At 41.6% G+C, this 23530-nt stretch overlaps 1 protein-coding gene across 2 annotated transcripts in view; it reads right to left on the bottom strand.

Moving 5' to 3' along the window:
* Positions 1 to 23530, bottom strand: part of LOC109632544 (MAM domain containing glycosylphosphatidylinositol anchor 2a) — a 240666-nt gene that overhangs the window by 58194 nt on the left and 158942 nt on the right. The window contains exons 7-10 of one of the 2 annotated variants that reach the window (XM_020091880.2): positions 21055 to 21187; positions 20590 to 20859; positions 8259 to 8350; positions 7931 to 8168 (exon numbers count right to left, since the gene is read on the bottom strand). In XM_020091880.2, the coding sequence (XP_019947439.1) occupies positions 7931 to 8168; positions 8259 to 8350; positions 20590 to 20859; positions 21055 to 21187 (733 nt within the window). Of the gene's footprint in view, positions 1 to 7930; positions 8169 to 8258; positions 8351 to 20589; positions 20860 to 21054; positions 21191 to 23530 lie in introns of both variants that reach the window. The other variant, XM_069514662.1, reaches the window with a different exon arrangement.

Genomic DNA, 23530 nt, shown 5'->3' on the forward strand with positions numbered 1-23530 from the left:
AGCCACATTCAAGTTTAATAGTGATGAAATCTCCAGCAATCTCCAGAAAAAGAAACAGTCCAGCTATATTTCATTTGACCCCTTTTCTGTCTGGGTGAAAACATACAACCCCAATGTCAGTGCAATGCTGCAACTGTTGGTTCCTTTTGCCCTTAAGTGAGTCAAATGGTACAAATCTACTCAGAATACTGGACCTGTATACCTGTGTGTGAGTCATAGATGAATCAAACTGGAAACAAGGGAAAGCTCAACATGCATCCTTGACTCTAATGTTTTGCTGGATCAAATAGTGACTCATAAACCAACAGCAAATTTGGGAGAACATGAAAACTGCTCACAGAAAGACTGTTGAATCTTAAGCACTGCACCACCTTGCTGGTCTCTCCAATGAGCTGAGAGGATGTGTCATCAGGTGGTTAGCACTTGCCATTTAGTATTTTCGAGGGACATCCTTTTCACACAAGTACTCATTTTATTCATTGTCAATATAAGAATAATGATCATTCCACCTTTAACCATTTCTACTGGATATGCAATTATGAATCATTGAATTCACGACAGATGGAAATTTGCCTTGTCAGCCATTGTTACCGAAACCTTGGCTGCTCATCAGCTAGTTTGAGACATCTTCAGGTATGTGATGCATAAACATGCTGGTGTCATAGGTATGGGATAATGGGGACGGGCTGTTCATAGATAAATCTTGGTAATGCTATTTGGCACCAAAGGAGCAGCAAAAATGATTTCCACCGAGACAATGACAGCAGACACTCATTTCGTTCCTCCTGCATTTGCTGATTTGTATTCACACAACGTATTGGCTGAGCTATCCAGGTGTCAAGAGCTGACATATTTCTTTTCCACAGCGTATTTTCTCCGATTTTTTCAAACAATTCCTTGGGCCCAAACAGTGAAATGGTGATTTGACAGCAGCAGGGTAGGAGGATAGCAGCAAGCATCCATTAGCGAGCGGAGGAGAGGTGTATTCACTGAGTTGCCATCATTACACCTGGCCCTCTCCCCAGCCCAGATGAGGCAGGCAGTTACAGATGTCTGCCTATTGGGTTTGGCAGCACAAATACAGACCATCCGCTGCCATTGTCTCTCTCTCCACCATCACGCAAACACAAACAGACACACACGGACCGTCTCTCTCTGCTTACTCTGTAACTCGTCCTTCCTCCTGCTCACTCTTTCCAAGTGAACACCCTGCCTCTGTGAGTGAGACTGACCACTGAGATGCTCTGTGTGGCAGAGAGCCTGCTACTGGTCTTCACTGTGCTCTCATTGTGCCAAAGCCATCCAAATGCCAGTGATGCCTTCAGGGCAAGCCCGCTGTGTGCGTATGCTTGTGTAGAGTGCGCTTACGTGGCTTTATGCCTCTGTATGTGTAAGTGTTTATGGTGGAGCGTTTCCCCTCTCGCCCACGGGTGACGGCGTGCTGTGATCCTGCCTCAGTTCCTCTACGGGATGCCTCTCGTTGTTGCTGCTGACAGAAAATATTGGCGTGTGTGCGCGTGTGTCTGCTTGCTTGTGTGATTTCTAGGCCAAAATTGGGAGTGGACTTCCTTGTTTGGTCTCAGTAGCCTCACACATCTCTAGGGTCTCAGCTGGAACGAATCTCCAAGTGTAGAGGCTGATTGCTGGAGCCTGTCAGCAGGATCCATCAGCCATCACTGTGTCTGCAACAGCAGACACACTGCAATGTGAGCTGACTGCAAAACATGGCAATACCTGGCACTTTGCATTTTTTTTTACAGCAATGAGAGTCGGAGTTGTGTGCACGGACGTCTTTGAGAATAAACAACATCCCGCTGCCCCCTTTTCTGGTAAGTGCTGTGACATCACTGCCATCACCATGGCAACAGCCCTCTCTCTTACTAGAACTCCTGCAGAGTGTGTGCATGTATGTGTGAGAGTGTGTTTAGACAGCTTGAGGACAATGACTTGGTCACAATGTGACAGGACTCTGTGCTCCTCTGAGTTCTGGACCTCTGGGACAGAGAGAGCGGTCCTGTTGGTCCACTGTGGCCACATTTGTGAATCTGTGTGTTTGTTTGTGTGTGTGTGGGAGACGAGCATCCGCACAACAAGTCGCTGAAGTGTAATAAATGTCTACAGATGTGTTAAAATTGGCTCAGTGCAATGACAGACTGCAGCAGGAAACATTGCTGACCACACTGACATACTGCTGTGTGTGTGTGTGTTTGAGCTGCATGCTGCTCCCCTGAGATCTTATAAGTTGTCTTACGATCAATCACACGAACCATGAATCCATGTGAGTGAGACTGTGCAGTAGCAGGCTTTAAATATCAACACTCTCATTGGCTATAATCTGATTTATGACCACACTGCTCCCTGTAACAATGCCAGTATTTTTAATTTTTTTACATTTACCCAACCATACAAAAATGGCCATTGCCCCAGTTTAGAAATGCACAAACACACAGCTCCAGTAGCACCACACTCTCCGCTGCTAAGCGGTGAGCAGGAGTCCAAAAGGACCAGAGTTTATGTATATCGCTCAAGGGGCCTCGATAGCAGTTAATGAGGGAGGGAGAGTCTTTCTTGTTCATGTTTGCCTTCAAGATTTTCCCAGCTGGACTGGGAGGTGATTTCCCAGATGGCCACCTCCATAAAGCATGACTTCAGGTGGTGCAGTTGAGGCTAGATACTGGTACACACTGCATAATGTACCGAATTATCCCGTCTTATTAACATATTTTATGGACTTTGCACAAAACGAAGACTCATCACAGTATAGCTGCAGCTGAAAACACCCATCAACCTGTCATTTTCTCAAACCTGAATGTGTGTGTTTGTATTTACAGCTATTACATCAATAACCCTCCTCTGCAAAGTATTCTCTGCTGACATATGCAGCCAGGTGGTTTTGTGTCTGTCATTATAGGAGTGGCATGGCTGTGGCTTCGACTGTTGTCATACCGCAGATTTGTCAGGACAGCGTCCCAGCTGTGGGACAGCTGTTAGGCCTGTTCGTTCCCAGTTCACAGCTTGGGACCATTTTGAGACTTGAATTGGCCTATTTATCTAATGTGTGGATCTACAGCTCATACACTTTGCAGCTAATTTCTTAATATTGCATCTTAAAAATATTATTTGGTTTTGTATGTGATTTTACAAATATAGAACAGGCTTATTTTTCTTTTTCATTTATAGCATCAAACATTTTTGAATGTGGATGGTTTTAAAGAATCAGTTCAGTTGCAAGACAGAGTAATTGTCCAATCACAGTGAAGCATCCCTGGATTTGACCACATGTTAAAGTGGGGCTGCAGTTTATTTTGCATTTAAAAGTGGAGGGTGGTCTTTAACATTTCTAAATCCACGATTGGAGTTTGTTGTGGCGGTGAAGGAGGCTTCTTCTATGGTATTTCTCTACCGTGTGGAAACTCGCCTATTAAAGTTTAGGCTAATATTAAGCAGCCCTCTTCAGCCACAAAACCAGAGGCCTGCTCTTTTCACCTCTTTGAGAAAACAAGAACAGATTGTTTTAAGAATAATAAGCCTTTAAATTTGAGCTATACTTCTTTGTTTCTGGCCACTTATTGAGACATTTACTGTCGATCAACCAACATCAATGAATTCACATTTCACATTCTGTGAAAGCTCCACATGTACAAACATGTAGGAAGTAGAAGGACACTTGGAGCATGGACAGTTCCTCTTTGGGTTACGCTGCACCCCTCCACAAAATTTTATAAAATAAGTTTTATGTAATCATGCTCACAATCAAACAAAAAACAACAGCAATTATAGCATAACCTCCTCAGAGGGTGGAATATAACAACCAACAATTTGTGTCCACTCACAAGGACCAAACAGCAGTTGAACTTTAGCTCTGTATTGGTGAGTCAGGATGCAGACCAGGTTTCTCTTTAACGGGGTCAGTGAATTTGCAGCAGAAACAAACACATCAGCACAGTCGACAGCCAGCGGTCATGCAGTCCATATTAGACTCACATGTGGCACGGTCACTCGGATGATGGCAGCTCATGGTGAATCAGAATCAACCAGACAACGGTTGGAAGGGCAATAGACTAGAGATGAGCAAGTCTGCTGTGAGCTTCAGATGACTCAAATTCATTTCAGAGTAAAAAGCCTGTACATTGTGATTATTAAACCGGCTCATTTTTTAATCAACTGCGACTTAATTGATTTGCTTAATTCATTAACTGCAGTGATTCTTAAAATTGACAGAAACACTGGGTGCTAATTGCAGGACTCATCATGGAGGAATTTATCCGCCTCACGACTAGAGAGAAGTGACTTTCAATCCCAATACTTACTTTGTGATCGTCAATCACATCAGAGATGAGCTGCTGTTGTGTGCTGATGATGAGATGCATCAACAGGGACTATTATCGTCACGACTGGAAGAATGTAATGTGGGTTTCTTTAACTGAGATGGCAGAATCCAGTGTTCGTAATAAGTACATACATTGAGTGCACTGAGTGGGTGTCAGCTTTGTTAATTAGAGTTGAAAACTGGCTATAATTGTCAGAAATCCATCCACAATAACTCCACATGCTATCAAAATCTCTGAGATGGTCCCAACGGCAGCTCAAGTTGAATAAGAAATAACATTTCTTTTCCACAGACGCAGAGTGGCAATAATCACATTGTCCAACAATAAGCGAGAAAGACTCACCCACCAAACACACAAGCTAATGTGAGGATTAATCAGCTCGACCCTGTTAGAAGTTTATGGGATGTTTTATGCTTTACACTAATGATCGTAACTCTTTTCGACTGTTCCTTTGTCTTATGCTTTCTTAATCCTGACAGTATCCAAAGGGGAGGTCTGTGTCCTCGTTTCCAGACCCCGCTCATAAATAAGCATTAGCCTCACAATCTCTGGAAGTCCTGACGAGAAGAGAAGTCGCTTACTTAATGAGTATGTCACGATAGTAAATATTAGTGCTGTTTGGCAAAAGGGAGAAATCATGAAACGTGCTGCAATCTGTGTTCATCAAAAGTTGAAAGAAATGGATGCAATAAATATTCTCTTTTATCAAGGCCCTGCTGTGGCTGGGACTAAGCTTGGGTTTGGAATCTGGAACCGGGGCCAACACTGGAACAGCCTGCGAGCTCCGAAGCGTTCAGACTCTACACTTTCGGCTCAATCGCTTTCCAACCACTTCCCCAGCACAAAACGCTGGCAGACCTACGGTGTAATCTCCTCTAAACGCTTTTATTAAGACGTCTAATTGCGATTCTGGGTTTCTCCCTTCAGGAGAACAGGCAGAGGAACAAAAACGGGGCTTATTCACCCCAAAACAAGCTGCAGGCGTAAGGCGAGGCTGAGGCACACAGCGCTTTAGTACACAAGCGCTATAGTGTTCCGCTTAGCGAAGACACTCCTTTGATTCATGCCATCAATCTGACTGAAAGAAACATCACGCATAACAGGCATTCAGCGGGAAAACAGCCCAGTCACATCCTGGTAAAGCAGCAGGAATAGTAACCAGCAGAAGCAAAATTTAATGCATTATTTCCAATGACAGGGACAGCTCTATGACAAAGCAGCAGTTTTTTTAATATTCCATACCTGCACATCTGACGTGAACAATAAAAGAATAAGAAGCGATCACATCTAAGCCTTGAGGAAATGTTCAATTTCATTCAATCACACTTATTTCCTCACTTATTTTCTCAGACTTATTTTACACATTAAAGGGTCTGTGTGAATATATTGCTATCGCCCTGGAACTCCAAAATAAGAGGCCGCACCACTTAAAAGATAATGAGGAAACAATCTTGGCAGGTACGACTGATCCCACTGTTTTATAGCGTTGGGATTATCAAAGGATTATCTAACGATAATTATGCACCCAAGGTTGACACGCTGCTTTCATGTTCACGCTGTGAGTGGCAGCGAGGTGTGTGAAAAACAAGACGCTGAGAGAAGAAGAAAGTGTAGGAGTCTGCCAATGTGTGTGTGTGCAGCATAAGCATATAAAGGGAACTAAAGCTTGCGATCTCAAGTCGCACAACATCACACAACCCAAAAAGTCACTTATTGGTACTGAACACACGCCAGTAAAATTCAAAGCAAAAACTCATATTTACTTCACCTGTCGCAACAACAACCCATGAGAGTCACCCCCCCAACACCATACACATGGAAGATCTGGATAGGGATGAGTGAGCAAGCAGGAAACTCCCAATCGAGGCATCTCTGAGGCGTTGTGTTGATCGGGGTCACATCCCTCAGTGGAGTCGATGGGTGATGAAGTAATGCATGGTGACACTGGAACGTTACCACACATTTTATGCTCGTACGCACAAAGACCACCATTCCTGTGCTGTTACACGTTTTTCCTCTTTGTCTCTCTAACCACTGCATTTGAGAACATGTAGAAGAACATGTTGTTTATTGTGCTAAAATTCAAACTCTCTTTTTCTAGCCTCTAAAGTTGTTCCAGGCTTTTCTCTTTTATCTGAGATGGAGAAGGTTGGATTAATTCAAGTCTACGACAGCAGATTGAATAACACATTTGACAGCTGATTATAACCTTTGATTATTCTTGCTATGACAAAGTCCTGATTCTATTATTACTGATGTTACAATAGAGAAGCAGAGGATCTAAAAAAAGACAGGGACAGGCCGCTGCAACAGTGCTCTCTTTCTAAGAGACTTCTGTACATGCCATGATTGAAATTACAATTATACAGCTCTGTGGACAAGGTGGACTGATGTTGTGTTATCAACATGCTGTACACATGTATACAAACGTTAGTCGGAGCAGTTGTGGAAGCAGCCAATTAGATGGAGGGACGATGGATGTTTAGTCTCTGATTAGTTGGACTGATGGAGTCGGCTTTGGTTCAAAGGAATCTGATTAAACAGTCAATGGAAAACAGTGGTGTTGGCGCTGTAATACAATGCTGCGTGCAGTAACTGAAAATACAATAGAATACAGTGGTTTTCAGCCTTGGACAGAATACTGGAATTGAATCAGGCAGTTAACAATAGTCTAATGAGGATATGCATATACAGTCCTAACCTGTGGGGACCGTCCAAGAAAGAGGTTTAAAGGAACAGTTCAACCAAATCTCCTGCTCACTGCAGGTAGCTGTTGTTTCATCTGCAGAGGTTGTAAGATACATGTCATTGAGACTGTTCCAGAGAAGTCAAAGTTACTATGGATAATTTAGAGAGCTCGCTGTCAATTTTCATTTGACGTGAGATTTTCCTTTCTGGACAAAGTGAAAAAATGGTTAAAATTGCAACTGCAATGCAGCTGTGAGAACCACAGAGGAATTTTCTTCCTCTTCTGCTTTGCTCAGGTGCATCTTCAGTGGCATATGTGTGAAAACCTCAGCAACTACACTACTAGAAACCACTAGATCATTAAATCTGTGAGAATTTGGATGAACTGCCCCTCTAAAGAAAAAAAACACTTTTTATTATTGCTTCATTGTTGCTTCGTTAAATTCACGGAAAACTATATAACAGTCTAGAGGAAAGAAAAACTGAAAAGCATCATATGACTCCTTTAACTGGTGATATCTGGGAAAAACTTTTAGACCTGTCAGTTGTAGAACAACTAACAGGTATTATTATAGATTATAATATTATTAAAGAGTGATTATAATTATATATTATAGTAAAATATATTTTATTCTAAATAACTATTTACAGTGTCCATTTTTACTTCCAAAGAAATAGCTATGATAAGACAATGTAATTAAAATTATATTAAAACTGACAGGATTGACAGCAGAAACTATACACATGTGACTGAGATTGTTAAAAACTGTGTTTTTCTCTCTCCAGCATAAGAAACTATATGTTTTTCTTTCACAGACAATAGTGACGTTCAGTGTGTGTGCGTGTTTGTGTCATATATGTTGGGGGAGGTGTGAAGATGCTTCGCTGACACAAAGGGGTGTGAGGCTCACCAGTTGTGGAGGAGATGTTGACGTCGATGCTGATCTCGGGGATGCCTCCTCCCTTCAGAGCGGCCACACAGGTGTATGTGCCGAAGTCGGTGAACTTGAGGTCTATGATGTCCAGGTTGGTGGTCCCTGGGGAGATGTCAGGGTCCGTCTGGGTGATGACCATACGCTCCGAGCTCCGCAGCCCACGCCCGTTCTTCAGCCAGCTAAACGTCAGCTCCTCTGGTGGGGTCGCCTCGACCTAGAACATTCATTGCCTGATGTGTATTACACTGAAAAATGACTTATTTTAACTACTGTGTTTACTCTGGGAGTACTTTTTTGACTGTACCTGACAAGATATCTTGACTTCACGTCCAATCTGGATGTTGTCGTCATTGTGGTAGGGGTCAGGAGTGATCCAGAATCGTCCCTTTTTCAAAGCTGCAGAAGAAAAATCGATTTAAAACTAGATTTAAATTTGTAAACAAATCCTCTTTTTCTCTACAAGTCCAAGACACACTGCAACAACAGACCCTGAGACCTTCACTGTGGGTTATGGCCGCCCTTGTTTTATTGATGTAATTTCTGAGATGTAATCCCAAAGACAGGGTTTTATGGATTTTGTAAATAGATTTTTCTCAGCAATTTTATTTTGTTTAATGTCCACACTTGTGCCGTAAAGTGCCGTTATGCACCTCTCCGGTAATCGCATTGTAACTCTGTGTGACTCCTACTTCCTCAGCATTCGCACACTTCACACACTCTTTACATGCAGTCAAAGACTGGATTGTGTAACAGCGACCGGAAATAACTGATCTGAGCAGAGAGCGATTTTGTTTCTCACCTGTGTTACTTCAGCACCTAGGTCGTGAAACTGTAACAGTGGTTAGAACCTGAAGTGTACTGTAGTCGCTGATATGACAACTGTGACTGTTCCTTTAAAGCAGGAAATGAAACTTTTGCTGTTGATGCAGCAGAGGGGTCAAACAGAGAACTTAACAGATGCTTTGATCCAACATGAATATTGATACCTGAAGAATCTAACAGCATTGGAGCAGACGAACACACACAAAGACACGCACACACAAACCTGCACAGAAACAAACATTCGTATGCGCACTGTGAAATTGAAGAGATACCGAACAAAATGTCCACCGTTTCTAATCCAATTTGGTTTGCAACTCTATTTTCGAAGCATATCTTCTCTGAACAGCAGAAAGGAGATGATTTCATTATAATAAATGCTGTACTGTATTGCCTACTGTTCAATTCATCTCCTCTGCAAAAAAAGCTGACGGCACCATGGAAATCTATTCATCTAGCAATTCCCAAGTGACATTATCATATTCAGTTTGGTAAAGGCAAAATGAAAACAAAACCTGTTTGTCAGATTTAAACACAGGAAATTGAATGTGCAAGGCATCGTGATGACTGCTGAGCCACACGTTCAGGAAGGAGACGAACGACACATGTCTTCTTGACGTGATCCTCCTCCTCGCGCTTCAAATCAGAGTCGGATGGGAGAGGATCCTGTTTCTGACACGTGTCAAATATTACAATCATGTCACACTCCACCCTTTCAACACCAATTGCATTTGCATTTATTTATTTGTATCCTATATATATTCCTATTCTCCAAGGCACTGCCTGCCAATCACGTTCTATAGAATTCAGTAGTACAGGCGTGAAACTGGAATCATCATAATATGGTGTGCAGCATATCTGTGACCTTTAAATACAAGGCATCACTAACAACCCACACTTAATTCCCATTTGGGCTCAGCTCTGTATCACAGTGTACATCCACCACATACATGCCAAAATTGAATTTTCTTAAAGCCAACATACACAGTGTAGGGTTAATGAAATATAGTGGAGGCCATGAAGTGAGCATCTCTATAAAAAGACACATTTCTGTGAGGCACTGAAAACATGTGGGGACATGGTTGTACGCATGTGGTGACAACGTGAAAAGGCTTTTGTGTTGCTGTGACATTCCCAGTAGAGCTGGTAGTATCCACACACATGCATGCACGCACACACATCTGTGCTGTCCCAGGTGACAGTGGATAAACATTTGGATTAACAGCTTCCCTCCATTTCTCTTCATCTGGCTCAAATATATTCTCCCCTCAACTTCGAAACCGAAACACAGCTATCTAAGACTTAGCTGTTCCTTTCTGCAAAGCCAGAGTTGATCTCTTTCATGAAACTGTCTCTCAAATAAATGAACACAGTTAAATGTTGGAAATGTGTTTGCTGTTAAATGTTGGGAAATGCCCACACACGTAATTTTCAGTGCTCTCGAATTAAAAGAATATGTTGGGCTGAATAAATGCCCCACAAAATTGGACCTTGTGGCCGATTGAAATTCTGGTGCGCTGCAGATAAACTTTACCGACCACATGATGTGATGAATCAAAGTTTGAAATTGGCCCATTGCCCTTATTTAATGACGACTGAGTGTAAATGGAGCATGTTACAATGTAGACTTGATGGTTGGAGTAGATCTGAAGGTTAGGGCCGTGAGGAGCTGAGCACTAATCGTGGATTAGGGCTGTAATCATGAAGAGTTTAATGATTCTCTAGAAGAAAGCACTGTTACACTGTTTGCCTTATTCCATGCCCTTCTCCTTACTCATTCACTTTAAATGGAGCTGGTAAGTGACTAGTCAGGTTGGTACCTCGGTGAAATGTGTGATAGCACTTAAGAGAGCGAAGCAGGGCACTCCAAGTGGTTCCTGTGCTACAATCACAGTGTGTTGTCGTTTCATAGTTTTTCTTCTCAACCAACGTCAAGTGTGGTTAAACTAAACCCACAAATATCGGCTGATAAAAATAATCCTGAGTAAAAAACTAAAGTCAGCCGCATATGACTCTTACATTAATGAAGGATTTAAATGGAAAGAAGTGAAATGATACCATTGATACGTTTACATGGACGCTTATTAAATTTATTCTGAGCAGGACATTACTATGATTATGATGTTTACATAAATGATGTTTTAAAAAAAATCTTTATTCAAGAGCGTGGTCTTGAAGATATTAATGTCACGTTCACTTTTTCAAAATTCTTTCACTCAAAACCCTTTGTTTAAATGTACCTTGCTTGTTTTTAGATTTGCTCTGGGCCTGCGCTCAGATATTTTGCTACTTTGACAGATTTCTCCAGACTTTTGTGAATATACACAACCACCTCTTCCTCACCTTGAGTTTAATTTTTTTAATCCGTTTAGTCTATTCAGAGGTCATTTGCAGACAAATTAGAAGACATCTCTGACTTACTGGAACACTTACTGTGTATCAACTTTGTTAGGAAATAAAGTTAACCATGCGAGCAGAAGTACATTCTCATTTGAAAACGCCCTGCCCTCAGCACTTTACACTGGATTGCACAACCACAGATCTTAAGTATGAGTGAACCTGGGAGTGAAAATCTCTGATTAAATCTGAGTGGTCACCTTTGTGTCCCCTACATTTTCCAATACTTCTTCCTCCCGGTGACTCAGCTTTAACTCGTTTCAGCACAGACCTGCGGTGCACGTCAACATAGCCAGTGCTGCACATGTGCACTCATGCATATTTCAGAATCGGTTCCCTCCCTGCCTCCTCCACTTTCAAACCTCCATTCCTGCCATTTTATTTGACCATAAATATTGAATAGCAAGTAGGCATTCCCGTAAATCGACTACATTTGTGTACAAGAGAGATAAGTGGGCATTACTTCCCCCGGCTGTAGTAAATTTTGCTGGACAGCTGCTGTGACTAAAATGGTGCCTGTTCCGTTATGCATGGGAGAGCATCTAAAAGTAGAGGTGTTTTTAAACAAAAGGGGGAACTGTGGTGAGTGTGTGAGGTGAGAAGTGCAGAGTGGGGAGACTTTATCGCATTGTCACTCGTCCTTCTACATTTCTTAAAACCAATTCATGGCAAAAGTCATATGAATCTTTAACAAAGGTTCTGCCTGCAGACAGAACTTTCCCATTTGCCCTGGAGATAAACACTGTCTCCAACTATTGTTTAGTTACACAACCACCACAACACCATTAATAGTACGAGTGCATTATAAGGATATAAGTATTTTACCACAGTGTGTAAGGTAGACACAAATCCTGTGAAACATTTACAATTCAGTACTAAAGCCTTGTGATAAACATTCTTGTGTCTGCGTAAAGCAATTGCATCTCAAGATGCACTTACTAAATCTTTTTCGAGGGTTTAAGTAGTGTCACATAGGCTCCATTAGTGGATTGAGTTGCTCAGTTGTTATGGGGATGGATCTGTTAACATGGGAGATCAAATCTTGTCTCCACAACAACTTTGTCAGGTTATTTTTATCTCTCTTTCCCCTAGGGGGGTTGATACATGTGTAGATAAAGTCCACAGTCCATTGGCTGCTAACTAGAGCTGCACCCTAATCAGAATATTCCATCACATGTCACCTCCCAGGTTTTTTCGCTACAACACTCTGGATCTTGCTCCATCATGTGTCTCTCCTGCCTGGCTCCTGAGAGCATTGTCACAGTCGAGATCAGGCTGGATGACAGTAGAGGAAGTGGAGCTATAGTTCATAGCTCCATCTCAGTTACTTGATGCATAAGCAAACTAACCGCCTGCCAAGGGCCCCACATGGCCGCCAGACGGCACCCAAGAGAGCTTTAAATTAAAGTCATGCAGCCCTGTACGCTCACTTATGCAAGTTGCATCAGGCCCTGTCTACCCTCCATGTGAAACCAAGTATTGATGTTTAGAAGTTTTATGAAGCAAAATTATCCCTCTGGTCACACAAAAGAAGAAATCATGAGAGTAAATTGGGGGAACAGCGATTGTCTTAAATATTTTGTTTTTCCTGTTCAAGTTTGATGTTTGCAAATAACAGTAACATTTGTTTGATGTGCATCTCGCAGCGCAAATCTCTATCCTGTCTGTTCCGTAAACTGAGCGGAGCAGTGAATCTCCTCGTTTATCTGTGTTTTGCTTTATAGCTACTCCCAGCGCTGTATGTTCAGTGTGCTACGTTCTTGTGTCTGTAAACTCTGCTCATGAACTGTGTATATATGTTATTGTCTATTTATTTATTTTCACTTTCACTTCATTCTGTAAAACAGCCAAAGAATGGACTCTGGTGTTTGCACAACTCAGAATTATGGACGTATAAATATGATGTAACCCATCCCCTGTACATTTTCTCTCCACATGATATCAAGCACTTCCTTATCTGCTTGAACATGCCTGTTTTTTTCATGTTTTGTCTTTAATTATTGCAAAAGAAATACAAATAAAGATTTTTTTTAAAGTGTAGAAAGCCAGAGTGCATCTTGAGTTTGCCACATAGTTATTTCTATATAGGAATGATCTTTCACTCCAGAACATTATTTTATCAACTCTGTTGAGAGATTTGTGGATTCAACTTTTTAGAGATTTTTGAGGCAACGTTGAATCAAGACATATCTGAATGGATAAAAATTCCTATTCACAGGCTTTATCTGGATCACATTTAGTGTTTGGACTGTATGATTAATTTCCAGCGCTAGAAGCAAGATTGATTCACAACAGCTTGTTAGCCTGGAATATGTGGCATCTGTTTTGCTAGGTGCCAACTGAAGCAAGGTGCGATAAGCAGAAGTTAAGCACACAGAGGGAAAACTTGACTGATATTTTTAAAAAAACATTGTCAGTATCACAAGCTCTGGGGCACAAAACACAAGTCAGCATATGCACAAACAAATTCTGCATGCATTATTGATGGAGTTTTTGAAGCTGGTTCTCTTTTATCATCATCAGAGCTTCTTGTCATTGAACCTTGATTGCGGCAACATGCCAGGGAGTAAAACACCCACTATGGGAAAACTTGCAGGTGCTACTTTCTTCAGAATACTACCAAGAGAAGAAAGAGTTCTGTTTCTGCTCACATTTGCATTAGATGCCTCCTGTAGCACATTTTGCTCATGATTGCAGGCAGTTCTGTGGATCTACAACATATTCTTTCAGATCATTACAACACACTTTTCACTGTTCTGCTGTTCCTTTTCATAAAACCACAAACTGAAGTGCTTCTGCCTGCAGGGAGCCTGTAAGTATGATTCTCCATAGCTTTAATAGCTTGTGGGAATAATGTGTGGCTTGTACATGAAAAGCGCAGATAATCACACAAAGAGAAAAGCCTTGGTTGAGGCCTTCTTCTACAGAGAGCTTGTGTCACACGGCAGGATTACAATGCTACCTCATGGGAGCTTCTTAGCAGGGCAGAGGTACACGCAGCCCTCGTGACACGCACATATGTACACACGTAATGATAATGACACAAAGGCATCAGTAATGTGCACAGCAACACCACAAGGAAAATATGTTTGAATGTGTGTTTTTCCTCCCTCATTCTCTCCAGTGCATTCTCTCTGCCGTTGTCTGGTGGAGAAGAAAGACATGCCTCACTCCACTCTGCCTCTGAATCATTATCCTCCTATTTACCCATCAGTCCATCTAATTTTTTAGCCGGCCCTGTCTGTCCGTCTCTCAGCAGGCCTCACACTGTGCCCTCCATTCATTCTCACAGTGAATATCAGCATGTGAAGCTGAACTCATCTCTCGGAGCCAGATGGATGTCCCTCTAACTGCCACTCTCCTCTGCCTCAAGGTTAAACACAAAAAAAGGACAACAGGCATTATCATGGTTCAACACACAAGGCATTTCAAACACCTTTCATTTTCCTGTTATCACTCCATGCATTTCCACATTAGCACCAGCACCTTCCTCATGCCCCAACACCTTTACAATATCACACATGTCCATCTTTTGATGGGAGAAAGCTAGAGTCCTAAATGCTGCTCTCAACCTTCAGGCTGACCTCAGGCTAAAAATTTATGCTGAAAGGGATTCATATGCACACACAGGCGCTGAATGCACAAACAAAACAGGCATGAGCACATGCACATGCACACTAATACACACACAAATACAGCCGCACACAGACAGTCCTGAGGGCCGCAGCCCAAGAGACCAGCCTGCCTGTGCCAGTTCTGGCTGTCCAGCCATTAAATCTGGCATTCATGAATGGAAATGGATTCAGCTTTCCACCAGAATTTATTCCAAAGCAAATTTGATAAGGGTCATTCACATGTTGATTCACACGCTGACAGCCAGGTTTTTACAAGGCGTGTCATGATTGTTTTCTCGCCTCCAAACAGTCTGAATACAAACAGCGGGGACTCGCACTGGGAAAAGATTGCATTTTCACTTGTCTATATGTACCAGCGAGTCTCAAATCAGTGTAACAAAGTGTGGATTGTAGCTAGTGTGTTTGACTTTGTGTTTATGCTCTGATGTGTGCATGTGTGTGGAATTAGTTGTGTCTACGTTAGCAGGTCGGAATGATGGATGTTTTGGGCGTACAAGCCTTGAATTTGTCGGGAAGTCCTGGAGCAAATAGTAAGAGGGACTACACACTGCTTTACATGCATGTGTGTTTGTGTGTGTTTCTGTGTATATGTGCCCATGAAAACAAATTCCTGCCCATTTCAGCAACACCATCTTCAGAACATTCCACCTCAATTCAAATGCCGACACCGATACCCAAGAAAAAGGAACAGTATGCAAATACTGTATTAAGTACTGTGACCTGTGTATCGCTACTTGGTGTCTTTGTTGAGGATAGAATGGACTCAAGTGGCAGGAGAAAGCAGGGTATTGACCTGCATTTGAAGACATGTTGCGGACCCTTAATCCATAAAAAGGATCTTGTCAGAAGGGTGATGTGTTGCCAGTAGCCTGCTGGGCTGGCTGTGGAGATGGCCAAGCCCTGGAAGGCAGTCTGGCTGGTGGGACAGTATGGCCAGAGAAACTACCATCTGCTGGGAAGGGATGTGTTTTCTCAGACACACAAGCGCACGTACGCACACACGCACACACACACACACACACACTCTCTCAGCCCCCCTTTGGCAACAGCAGTTTGAGAGGGCTTCTCAAGGACTGGAGAGGAGGGTGATTGAGCTGAGACAGGCGCCCATGAGGCCACAGGGTGACCCTACTGAACATGCAGAATATACTCAGCACAGCAGAACTAAAATATTTTGGTATTTCATGTACACAGGCAGCATGTGCACATGAATATCAACAAAAATGTGCATTTACCAGACTGATGACAAGCATTTCTGCCCAGTGCTCATAACTTCCTCCACATTACATCCTTCTTGGCCACACTCAAAACAAAAATACTACTGATTGACAAAGCAAGTATAGAGTCTTGATTTTGAACTATGTACGACTGTTTTGTTATCCACAGTTGAGATATTGGGAAATTAAAGAGAATCCACAATGTGACATTAACTGATGGAACAGCATTAGTTAGGATATTCAGTCTAGAGTTGATTTAAATGCCATGATTGTAATTTATATTTGATAATAAATAAACATAATTAAATCCAGCCATGACTGCCTCACCCTATCCACTTCTCCTGCCATCTTAGCTGTTTTCAACGTTGTGTCTCTCTCTGTGGGTTTAGTAGTTTAGTTATCAAAGAAATGAAATCATTTTTCGTTTCTCGATCGAAACATCTAAGACTATCCACGGTGGAAATTTAGTGCAAACTCATACCAAACCAACCACGCAGTCCCCTTAATATGGAAAGAAGCTGTGAGCTTGTTTTCATGCAGCGTGACTCCGAGTAGCATAAGGGCTCGGTGTGATAAAGTGCCACAGACAAGCTGCAGAAGCATGAGCACACAATGGAGAAATTATTCAGATCGAGGCTGCATCTTGGACACGCTTTGGTTTGTTAAATGTCAGTGGCAGAGTCAGACAAAAAAAAAAAAAGAGTTGTGAAGAGAATGTTCATGCTGATATACAAGTTATGCTTTTTTATCACTTAAAACTTAAACAGGTTTGTGGGCATGAAAATGGTTGAGAATAACATGACAATGGAGCCCTGTGACAACTAATACCCATTAGAAGGTGTCGTGTTACCACCGTAATACCACAATGCTGCAATAAAACGTGTGATGCATTTGGACATGTTTCTGTCACTGTACAGTTATACAGCACACACACGCCCTTCGTCATCTGGTGCATGTTGATCACAAAATTGCATTTGCGTCAGTGACAGCTCATCAGACTCAGGAGAGCGCCTCTGAGATGTGTGATAACATGCTGAACTCATCTCCTGTCAATTAGTAATGTCAGACCCCTCCTTCTTCCAAACTGATTGTTTTTCAATGTTTATGAGTCTGTCAAATAAATGAAATAAAGACACTAATAGTTTGGGATTTTATAGCATCTGTAGGGTTTAGTCCATGATGCCATTTAAATTTGTCTTCCGCTGTAATTGGCTTTACTTTGATAAACAAAGATCAAATTAAATTGAGAAGTCATATAAGTATGTTATCTAGAATTTGTGCTTGGTGACAGTTTGTCAGACTCAGGCCAGAGTGTCAGTCTTGGTTAGATGCCATTTAAGCTTTTTCAACGTGTTCTTAAATGAACATCTATAAATACAGATTCAAAAGCTGCATTGACAAGAGTCACTATTAAGTCATTATTAACCAGTCTCCTGAGAACATATCTGATTCATTTTCTGTTTTTATTGATCCTAAACTTATTTCTGTAATTTAAGCTTAAGGGAGCCTCCTGTTGGGTCTGGTTTAAAGGGGAGATGAGCTGGAAACCAGGAGAGGGTTGCCACTGCCAAACCAGCAACCAGAGAGTATTGTGGTTAAGGGTTGAAACACTTAAGGAAGGTTGGGCACCACCTGGAGACTGCAGAGGTTCAAGCAGACTCGCCATTACTAGACTATTTGGGAAGGCATCCTGGTAATGAATTTTTGTAGAAATATATATATATTTCCAAGTCATTGAGGCATCTCACCTTTTCTTCTCAGACTGCCCGGTTGTCTTTGGTTTTGAAATGTGTGATGACTCATTGACTTGATTTACTCAGGACAGAGTTATAAATCTACTTATCCCCTCCACTATGTGATTGCCTCTTGTTTAAACATCCACAGTAAATGACTGGGTCAGAGAGACGTCAGTGATGACTTCAAGAGATTACATAAGACTACTGATCGATGCTCATCTCTCTGAAAAGGAGGATATCACTGTTTAGCCAAAGTGAGTGTATCCCCACAATGTGAATACAAAATTAAGAGCTAACAGCAAACTCAGCAGGGTCAAGTAACCCCTGTATTGGATTGATTAAGTGAATTAGTTTGCACAAATTGAACTATATAATCAATGACTGTGTACCCTGCATGACATCTGGTCAGGCAGAATAATGCATGTGTGGCTTTGTTAATCTTTTAGCAAGTAACATAGCAGCCATTATGCGATGCACTGGAAATAACACCAGCTTAGTACCTCATTCAAACTTATATACAAGCCACACATGTGAACAGTAATAAGCAAATTCAGTTTTATGAAAAACATAAAACATGAAAACCTGGGGCAAAAACAACCAAATCCATTTGACAATGGAAAAACAACTGCTTCTCTGCAGATAAACCAGGTAGGATGAACGCAAAGTTTTCTATGACAAGAAATTATTTTGAAGTAGCTCACACGAGAATCAACATGTGAAGATGATATTTCACTAAGATGAGAACCACTGTGAACTCCAGATGTGTGTCACATGGAATTTACTGTAGCGATTACCTTCACTGAATCTGCTCTGACTTATTTGTTCCCACAGGACACCTCACACCTTCTCTTTGACGTAAGCCTCTCAATTTTAAGTCCTAGACTATATGGGCACTTTCACAATACGGACAAGGGGTTTATCTCTCGGGGGGGCGGGGGGACCAATCTGGAATGATTTGTTGATGATCTGAATTTCATCCCAGGGTGTATATAGCTGCTTAAATAATGCTTCTAAGCTGGGTACAGAGGCAACCTGATGATGGAGCCATGGCATAATTGCAGAGATGAAAGCAGAAAAGTCTGCAAGAAGCTTGCATTTCTGGACCAATCTACTAAACTCAGATTCAAATGTGTTCCATTTCCGTGTATGTAAGATGTTCTATGGAAAAGTTCAAATGTAAACAGGATGAGTGGATTGTGGATCATCCTATGAATGCCTGCAAGGATTCCACTAATTAATGCATCTTTTTTTTTTATTCACCTGCAAGAGGTGGCTGAAGTTTCACATTCAGGACGTGGGGATCCTCTGTTATGTCACAGATGAAAGCCTAGTCCCACATCATCCTTAATCCTCCAGCTTAGTAATAGCAGTTGATTTAACAGTATGAAAGTCAATTTCCTCATGCATTATGTTCCATCTGTGCAGGTCTTATAACAAGACAGCTTTTTTTCACTCATGGTAAAATTGCCTGTCTTGCGTGTTAATCTTCAAAGTAGCTTTTTGCAGCATTTCACTGTGTATAACACATGTCATGTTCATAAATAAAAGTTCCCTCTACACTAAATGTATGCAAAAAGCACTACTTTGCTATTAGCTACAGCAGGTTTAGATGTTTCTCTGCCTCTTGTGATTCTCAGGTGAAAAGCAGTTTGAGAAATATATTTTCCTAATACTTGCCGATCTGGCAGCAGCAGCCCCTGCTGATCTTGTTAAACTGGTGTTAACCACTCTCTGAATCTGTATATTTTAATGAATGGTTTCAAACTTGCCTTTAGCATTGTCCTTGACCGTCTTAAAGTAGCCTGAGTGATAATATCTGAGATATCTGTTTCTCTGTGATTGGTAGGTCAAACTGTCAAGCTTCAGATCTGAAGGACATTTGTTAAGACTACAAATTAATTACATTTTAATTATAATATGATTAACATGGTAATTCTAATATGAATTATAAACAAACATTAATAGCATGCCACCATCCTCAGGCAACAAACTATACTCAAAGTGTGAGGCCCCTGACATATTATACAAATACATTTCATATATTATTTCTTGACACTTCGTGCACATTGTAAATGATGCTTCTTGTGTCCCTAGTTTTACGCTTCACCTATGATTCAACCATTTCTTTGTCATTGCTTACACTCACTGTATTTGGCTCCTAGAAGTTTTCAATATTACACAAAGAAAGAAACGACTATCAAATAAATACATACTGGGCATAAAATGATCGTATAAAAACAGTCTGCCACCAATACATTGCTTTTAACAGTTTTCAATTTAAAATGTACCTTTTCTTTTATAAAGGTTTTTTATTTCAAATTACACATTTCAGATATTTTATTTAATAATTGCATTTCATTTTCAGTTCACTTTAACTTAAAGCTAATAATTTTGAGTTATTCTGAAATAGAGGCTGCAGATGTAAATAGAACAGAGGTTGGTTAATGTGTCAGCGTTATGTGCCAACACAAACTCACATCTCTTATATAAGTTAACATGCTGGTGCATGCTTCCTCCAAACTATTGTAATTGGCTTTGTGTGCTTAGGGTCAGAGTGGTGAATTCAGAGTTGACATCCTGTAAATGTTCTCAGAGAAAGATACACAACTCTGATGTGAGCAAGAACATGAACAATTTGAAAAATGGCATTTTGAAATAAAGCCTATTCTGAAATGAAAATGAACTTGAGTTTTCAATATTTATCATATTATTTAACTATGCAATTGTTCTTTTTACATATTTTCTTTTTATATATTGGACTTTCCAGTTATTTTTTTATTTAATATTGAAGACTTTGGGGTTCTGTACATCACACAGTCGTGCATTCTCACCTCGCACAACAATGGTGGTGGACTTCTTCGCCGGGTTTCCCACATTGTTGCTGGCCACGCAGCTGTACACCCCCGCCTCATCTGAAGAGATGGCCGGTAGTGTGAGCGTACCCCCCTTCACTACGCTTCTCTGCGGCAGGCTGTCATTACTGCTGAGCCAGGTGAGTATGGGGGGAGGCTCCCCACCTGTGGTGATGCACACCAACGATACCGTCTGGCCAGGATTGACCACGATCGGATCCTCCACCAGCAGCTTGATGGATGGGGAGGCTGTAAAGGAAGAGAGATTGGAGTCTAAGAATGACTGGGAGAAGATGGACAACTTTGGCAGTTATGACAGTTAACTCTGCAGAGAAAGAGCACAGCACTTCATCTGCCTTTTCCACGTTTATGAAGACACCTTTGTGAATTGTTGGGTGTAGTTTTGGGTTTACGATGCTAAGTTTCAAATAAAATCCGTCTTACCTGTCTTATTGGTGAGTCTGAAGATGACACTGCGGTCGGGGATCCCACACACATTTCTGACAGAGGCGATGCAGCTGTAGTTTGCATAGTCCTGAGGACGCAGGTTCTTCAGCTTCAAAATCTTCGTTTCCCCCTGCAGCTCAGACCAAACCAATACTAGTATGAAAATGTGTGTAAATAGATCAACATAAGCAAGTAAAACAGATCAAAAGGCCGAAAAGCTCAACAGGAGGGTCAAACATAAATATATATCGTTTTTTAACAAAGCTAAAAGTTAAATGAAAAGGCAGCAAAGTTTAAGAATATTCCTCTAAAATCACGATAAAAAGGTTTTTCTGATTTTTCAAGACAATTATTTTCATTTTGCCGACATGTGGATTAACCCCATTCTGTGTCCCAGCAAACCGTTTTTGAAATGTGGATGGTTCAGTGGGGGATCCCTCCACAAAAACAAGCGATATTACAGATTTTGTGTTTGATTCCAGCTGGGCCTGTCAGCCATGAGCCCCGCCCAGGGGGCCATGATGACAATTTGAACCTCTGATCTGACTGACTCCAGCGTGAGGGAGTTGAGGCGAGGGTGCAGGGCAGATTGAAACATGAGCCAGCCTCATGCTGAGGCAGTCCACACAACATGGCAATCACTCGCATCTTTCAAACCCCTTCCTATCCAGTGAGGCTCATGGATAAGTAAATTGTATTAGATTAGCCATGCAGCCCACACTCCACTTCCTTTCTTCCTTTCTGTCACCCCCTCTGCTTGGGAGCAGATATGGTGAGATGAGGTCTCTGGTACTCAGACTTTAGTCACAGCAGGGGGTAGCAGAAGGCCGGGAAGGCGGGGGCGGGGGCAGATTGGACGGAAATCTATTTGGAAAATGCAAGGGACAGAGAAGGAATGGAAAGGACAAACACATTAAACCGAATTGGACAGGGGGAATTGACGGGACATATTGATGGAAAGATTGAACGCTAAAGCGCACAGGAGCTTTGGGAACAGGATGTGAGGCTGTGGTAAAGGGCAAAGAAATTATAGAAGGAATTTATTGTCGGTGTCAGGGGGAAATATTTTATCTCCAGCTTTGTTTTACCCTTCATTTTGGGATTAAATGTGTATTTTAGATGAATAATCAAAACCTGCTAGTTGAACTTAAACTTATTACCCAGAAGGGAAACTTGCATGGGGGCCAAGAAACAGTGACTTGATTGTTATGTGACCTTCAGCTTGGCGCATTATGTTGTTAGCTGGGGTTTGAATGGTTACCATGCCCCCCCCCCCAATTATGTGCAACTATTTGATATGAGCTGAGAATCTGATGAGAGAGGAAATTGCTGGATTACACTTTTGATAATTGCTCTACTTTGACACACTTTGTGGCAAGAATTATGTAGTGAGAGGTAGAAGTGAAAGAGCAGAAAGGACGTGGTGTCTACTATAAAAGCACTGCTCAGGGCCTCATTTAATCATGAACCAGTTCTACACCAATTTGAAAATGCCACCTCTGCATTTCTACAGTAACAGTGGGAATATAAAAACATTTGTTGGGCTGCGTTCCAGTCAAGTCTGAATAAAGAATATCAGAGGGAGGCAGGCAGAAAGATGAATTAAACAAAAATCTGGGCTGAAACAGCCTCAATGTGACCCCACAGGCTTGATTTGGGTCAATCATGAATTTGTTAATTGTCTCCGGATATTTCAGCCCAATTTGACCATATCACTGAAAAATATGTTATTAGCCACTTATAATAGCACATTAGCAGGAGTTTAGTCAGGATTTATTTAGGGTTGGACTCGCATAAAGCTAATCTCTGGGTTTGTGTTGCTCTCAAATTTTCAGACCCAATTAAAGCTTTAATAGAGGGCAGGCTGAAGATCGAGGAAAAGAGCAAAGAGGAATGAAGAGCAGGACGGAGATGGGAGGAGTGTCTGATGAGTCCCAGTTGTTCAGCTTCTTCAGTCCCCTACACCCACTCCATTAGTCCCCAGCCATCTTTCTCCATTTGGCCAAACATCAATTTCACTTTCTTTTCCTCTCCCTCTCTCTTCCTCTCTGTGTTTCCTAAACCTCTTTTCACCCTTTTGCACGTCTCTTTCTCTGTCTCGTAGATTTCCACCCTCTCTGATGCCCAATCCCACAATCACATTCAATTCCATCAATTCAAAAACTACAATTCCCTTACTAGTGAAAGAACAATCCCACTTGGTCTCTTTGTTGACAGTTTGAGGTCTGTTTTAGACCAAAGCCTCTCCGTTTTTCAGATTGTAAAGAAAATCCACTTGCTCCATTTAACTGATTGGGAAGGAAACCCAAATCCTTCTGCTTCTGCAAAGGCTGTGAAACAGAGCCAGTGAAGCTGTTATTGCTTTTCATGGCCGTTAATGAGAACAACTTTTACTATGCCACCGCACAGCGAGGGGTGGTGTTCGGGTTTGAGGTACAAACCCCCCAGTGCTACAGAGTCTAAATCCAAACAC

Source organism: Paralichthys olivaceus, chromosome 19, assembly GCF_024713975.1.
Source record: "Paralichthys olivaceus isolate ysfri-2021 chromosome 19, ASM2471397v2, whole genome shotgun sequence".
Lineage (NCBI taxonomy): Eukaryota > Metazoa > Chordata > Actinopteri > Pleuronectiformes > Paralichthyidae > Paralichthys > Paralichthys olivaceus.